Consider the following 6,000-nt stretch of genomic DNA (forward strand, 5'->3'; position numbering starts at 1 on the left):
TTTAAATTACAAGTTTTTCACACTTTTCGGAAAATCTTTACAACCTTGTTGCACATTTTTCGCAAAGTCCACGCCCCCTGGCTAGAAAATGCTGGTGCGGAATTGGTAAAATTTTTAATTTCGTTCGATAGGGCTGCCATCTTATTTTCAAAGCTCTTAATAAAATGTTTATGGCAACGATCTTTGACCAAGCCAGGCCGAAGAAGTAATATATTTATACATTGGAATTACGCGTTCTTTTCTTTGGATGGGACAAGAACCCGAAAAATAAACATATCTAAAAAATTTGCAATAAAACATAATTTAGTAGAATCTATCACTCGAAGGCTCTTAACATATTTTAGGTTGCTTAGACAAACGCCTAATATATGCATGGAGTCTCTTTCATTTGTATGAAAATTTGTGCAAATGTGTTTCACGCTTCAGAGCATTAATTCACATTAATTCGCTTGCCTGGCCTTAATGCCTGAATATGTAGTAAATAATTTCTTGCTTGTATTTGTCAGTGTTTTCTAAAACACTTAAAAATAAGTTGTGCAAAAGCCTATTTTATTTACTTTAGTTTATCGAACATTCAACGGAAAACTTACCCCAGCACACGGTGATTTTATATTCATTCAGCTATTTAAAATGTACACGTTAGCATTTCGAGTGCATTTAAAGTAAATCCCAATGGCATTTAGTGCATATTTCTTAAAAAATATCAGAAGAAATTTCGAGGAAATGTATCTTTCACTACATGTGTTACGAATGAAGTTTATGTAAAAGAGAAAAAAATTAACAATGAGGATTTCTATAAGCTGTCAATCAAAGACAATTTAAACATAACAGATATATTCTATCTTATATAATCCTAAAAAAAAAAAACCGGCAATACAATATAATATAGTAAATGTTATATATTCTCCCCACAACATTTATTATCGTTATGTGAGCATTTATTTTCCAAGAAAAACTTCTTTGACTCGGGTTACGCAGGAGTAACAACAATTGTTGCGTCAATTGTGGAGACTGCGGAGCTAAGGGATGGAATAGAATTAGAGAGGCATATGTGGGAAGGAATACTAATTGATTTTAAGTAATCACTAGCAAAAATTGTTTTTCCGTGAAAACTCGTGCAAATACTTTCCGCAGAGCTGCGACACAAGTAATAAATCCTTCGAGTAATAAATCCTTACATATATAAATAATCCAATTTAATTAGAATATATTGCAATGCTCCAAGCAATTTGAAAACTGTGGCAAACATATCCACTGGCTTTTCAACGACATTCCTGTCTCAGCAGCATTAATGCGCCAATTTGCTTGTTGTGATAACTTGGCGATAAACCCTATTTACTGCTATATGCTGTTTGTTTTTTTTGTTTAGCAGCCTACAACACATTTAGCCTAATAGGATTTAATGGTTTTTTATGGGAGAAAAGCAAAGAGAGAATGACACCAGCAAGGGCATGGAAAAGATTCCATTGAAATATCGTTCAATGGTATGAAAGCATAAAATAACAATTTGCATAATAAGATGATTTTTCGGCTAGCGGTTTCTAATGCCTTGTCGCCGTATCGAGTTTTTTGCACTCGCTTAAGGTCATTGTCATGACAGCAAAAGCCTTCAAGTTCAGATGAAAAGAATCCCTTTATGCCATTGTATGACTACCGCATGGATATCACATGCGTTTGCTTGTCACGTTGCCCAAGCAACAGACATCCACATTCAACAGTCGGCAAATGTTTGCGGCATTCCAAAGGAGGGGTGAGGGGCGGCAGATCACGGCGTCTCAGTTTGCGCCCACCAAGATGTAACTGCTTGTAGTCACATTAAATAGCAATCAATTCCCCAATGATATGCACAACATATGTTGGTAAGTAGTCCATAAAAAAACGGGATTTAAGAATACCCGACTAGAATATATCCTGAACGCAGCGTCGAGCTGCATAGCATACAAGCGTCTTCTATACGTGTTCTGCTTCTTCTTCTAGCTACATATTAAGTTTGTACAGTGAGACCCTTATTCAATTTTTAGGTCACAATTATGGAACGCAACTGTATGTCTGTACCAAACAAAAATGTGTAATATATTTTTAATTTACATACGAAGCTCCGTGTATATAGCTGCAATATGAGTAAAAACAAATAAATTCTTAGCTCTAGACATGGACATGACTATGAATGGAATAAATCAAGAATGTGTACACTTGATAAGTTCGGAAATGCTTATACCCATTTTGCCTACTTTAAATGGACTCAGAGTATGAGAAAAGAAATGCTTTAATTTTAATAAACGCGCAAACAGTTGCCCAACTAATTGGCAAATCTAAAGAAACGATTATGTTATTCAACAATTAATCTGATATTCTGCGAAAATGCCTTTGAATTATTCTATTTAATTACAGGTAACAATGGAAACTTTTGACAAGCAAGAGAATTATACGATTTAATCTTCTTGGTGAATTTTTAAATTTAATTGCCATAATAGCAGCTGCATATTACAGTACTTAACTTAAAGTAAGATATAAGTAATTAATTAATTAATGCTCAGAAATTTTAGTCGAACTAAAACATTTTTTTCTAGGCAACAACTTTATTTTCCAACTTGTCGTTTCCATGAATTATTCATTACAGGTACATTATTATCAAAAAGTAACCAAATACATAACTCTTGAAAAAAAATGCCTAGCACTTTTATCTCTAAACTAAGGTTGAATATTTACTCCAAATTTAATGTCTGTATAATAAACCTAATAACTTGAAGCTAATATTGAAATATCCGACAACAAATGAAAAGTAAGAGACTAGTTCGTATGGTCATAGGAAGTCGATTATGTGGTATATTAAGTAGAGTCGAATATCTCCCAATTTAATTACAATATTACAAAATATTGATTAAAAAACAACAAGAATTTGTTGACTATTTAAATTGAACTCAATTCAAGCCACGGAAATTGCAGAAGGGATTATTGGGGCCACATCCCGACCGATTTTTCCCCATACGTATACAATTTAAATATCTCGTGTACTTCTGGCATTTAAACAAGGCGCTAATTTGACATGACATTTAGAGAAAGGGTCATCAGCTTGACAAAGGTCGAGCATGTTATAAAATATGTGTATGTAATTCAATATATTTTCGACCGAAATTATTTTTGCTTCTTTCGTATACCAATACAAATGTCATGTCACTGTCAAATGCAAAAGCTATTCCAAATTGTATTTTTCGTATGAAATTCTAATAACAAATTCAACTTCGCATTTTACTGCAGATATTTCAAATGCTATTTTTATCCTATACTTATGCAAAATTGTTAAAAAGGGTATTATGAAGTTTTGCAAATGCATCAGGCAAAAGTTGGCATACCTGACCCCAAGAAGTATTTATGTATATAGATTCTTGATGAGCATCATCAGTTGAATCGGGCTAGCCATGTCTAGTCATCTATCTAGATTATATATAGGTATGAGCAGGTAAGCATGAATTAAAGATTCGGCTATTCGGGGCTAGATACAGGGTAGCTCCTAGTTGATTACTCTTCCCTAAAAGCTTTTGGTGCACAGGAAACCTAAATCGAATGTGGAGTCAATCACAAAAACGAAAAAACAACAAGTACGCATAACATACAGCATCAAGAGCAAATAGAAAACCTGACATGGGATGTAGTAGGTATGGGCCACGATTGGAATATATGCATGTATAACGAATTGAAAGGCATAGAACTTGGATACGAGTATATTTGCAAAAATACCAAGCCGTTTATTAAATACATAAATACTAATTCGCAAGTCGCAAACACTCAAACAAGTCGATGGACTAAAAAGACACCGTTTTAGGCTAAGCATTGGGGATATAATCAATCAAATCAAATATTTCTGTTTGGTTAGTTTACCCTTAAGCCTTTGACATTGCAAAGCTAAAGAATATATATTATGTAAGTTGTTCTACATAATTTTACATTTGGAGTCTGAGCTTTGTGTTTTTTTTTTTGACAGTATAGCTTGCTTACTTATTGATAAAAGTAAAATAGAATGGAGTGTTAGTTTGCTTCGTTAAATCAGAGTAGTCTGTTTTATAGTTATCATAGAGTCAGTTATTAGAACACAATTTTAAGAACAAATATCGTTCAGTCCAAGATTTTAACTGCTCCCAACATATATTTCGTTTAAAATAAAAATTTCTTTCAAAATGATTGGAATACTTGTAAATAAAACATCCCTTGGCGTTGTGGCTGGTTTGGCCAGTGCCGCATTCCTTGGGTATTGCGTCTATTTCGATAGTAAGCGCCGGAACCATCCCGAATTCAAGAAGAATCTCTACGAACGCCGTCGCCGCAACCGAAAATCCGATGAGAACGAGGGCGTGCCAGTTTTAACTGATCAGCGATCGATCGAACGGTATTTCATGCAAGAAATCCATAAGGGCGAACTGCTGATCACTGAGGGTAACTTTGAGCGCGGCGTCGACCACTTGGTGAATGCGATTGTTGTCTGCAACAAGCCTGGCAAGTTGCTCAGTGTCCTGCAGTCGACGCTGCCAGTCGAGGTGTTTTCTTTACTCGTATACAAGTTAAATAACTACAATATAAACGCCCAACGACCGCCAAGTATGGCCGACAATTTAATCACTGGACTCGTTGCTGACGACGGGAGCGTCGAATAAGCCATCGAAATCGTCAACTCAAAATGCCAAATTCCTATTTGTTGTTTCAAGATTCAAGTTAATCCGTTCAAAAAATAATATATGTGCATGTGTAAACGAACTTAAAATTGATTGATGAACTTTTAATTACTGAAATAGCTTACTTATTTTTTAATGCTTTTTGGTTTATATAATTACGAATAACTGCCATCAAAATAATATTTTTAAATGAAATGTTTTACAATATTCCATTTTTAAATTCAAGTAGCTAACTTGCTCAAGTCCTTAGCATACTTTTTAGAGTATCAAAATGGAACCCAACTTTTTGTGTGCGTGCTTGTCTCACAGACAAATAACTTTATTTTCAAACAGAATCGTGATAGGTTTCGTGCAGAATGGTTGACTAGTATACTCAGATACCCTGTGTCCAGGTCGAAATAGGTAAACAATATTTATGCAATATGGGCCATGTTATATTGAAAACCAACAAAAAAAATGTTGAATTGCTTTTGATATATGTGGGCGAAATTTCATATTTAATGGCTGTAGCTCTCACAACTTATTCGGATGTCGATTTTTAGCCAGAAATGATCGAACCCCGTTGTTGATGTCGGTAGAATTTAAATACTTTTATAACGCCCGTTACAAACGTTTGTACAACTTTATAATGCTATTTTTTATACTCTGAACCCATTAAAAATGGGTATAAGGGTATATTGTATTTGTGCAAAATCCAAATGTATGCAACAGGCAGAAGGAAGCTTCTCCGACCCCATAAAGTATATATATTCTTGATCAGCATCAATAGCCAAGTCGATCTAGCCATGCCCGTCTGTCTGTCCGTCCGTCCGTCCGGCCGTATATACGAACGCAAGGATCTCAGAACCTATAAGAGCTAGACTTGAAATTTTAGATGTAGGTGCTCCTAGTGACCGCGCAGATCGAGTTTGAGATATCGATATCCTGTTTTTTGGGCAATTTTGGTAAATAAAAAGAGCTTAGAGTCACCAGACTTGACATATAGCTTTTAATGTAGAATATATACATGCATTTGATGTTGGAAGAAGAGGGTTCAGGGTATCCCCTAGTCGGGAGCTCCCGACTAGAACCTCTTACTTGTTTTATCTTTTTACAGTGCGTGGGGAAAAAACTGTAAAAACTTTTTCCGCGATAATTGACAATTCAGCTACGCAAATGATAAATAAGAAAATAGTAATGGACTCGTAATTTCAAATTTCTCATTAATTTCCTGACTAACACATTTTGGTCAGCTATAGCTGGATTGCTTGGCTGTATTTCCGCTTGGCAGGCTGAACTTAATCGTTTGACGAAACAATTAAAAGCTGATTTGGCGCACAATCCGTACGTCAAA

The 6,000-nt window shown here is 35.0% G+C and overlaps 1 protein-coding gene across 1 annotated transcript; it reads left to right on the forward strand.

Moving 5' to 3' along the window:
• Nucleotides 1-4,081: 4,081 nt before the first annotated feature.
• Nucleotides 4,082-4,779, forward strand: LOC115765678 (mitochondrial import receptor subunit TOM20 homolog). The gene has a single exon (XM_030709337.1). It carries the CDS (start codon nt 4,176-4,178, stop codon nt 4,647-4,649), a length of 474 nt encoding a protein of 157 aa, XP_030565197.1. The 5' UTR covers nt 4,082-4,175; the 3' UTR covers nt 4,650-4,779.
• The last annotated feature ends 1,221 nt before the right edge of the window (nt 4,780-6,000 follow it).

Source organism: Drosophila novamexicana, unplaced genomic scaffold (assembly GCF_003285875.2).
Source record: "Drosophila novamexicana strain 15010-1031.04,08,12 unplaced genomic scaffold, DnovRS2.1 tig00000986-arrow-arrow-pilon, whole genome shotgun sequence".
Taxonomy (NCBI): Eukaryota; Metazoa; Arthropoda; class Insecta; order Diptera; family Drosophilidae; genus Drosophila; species Drosophila novamexicana.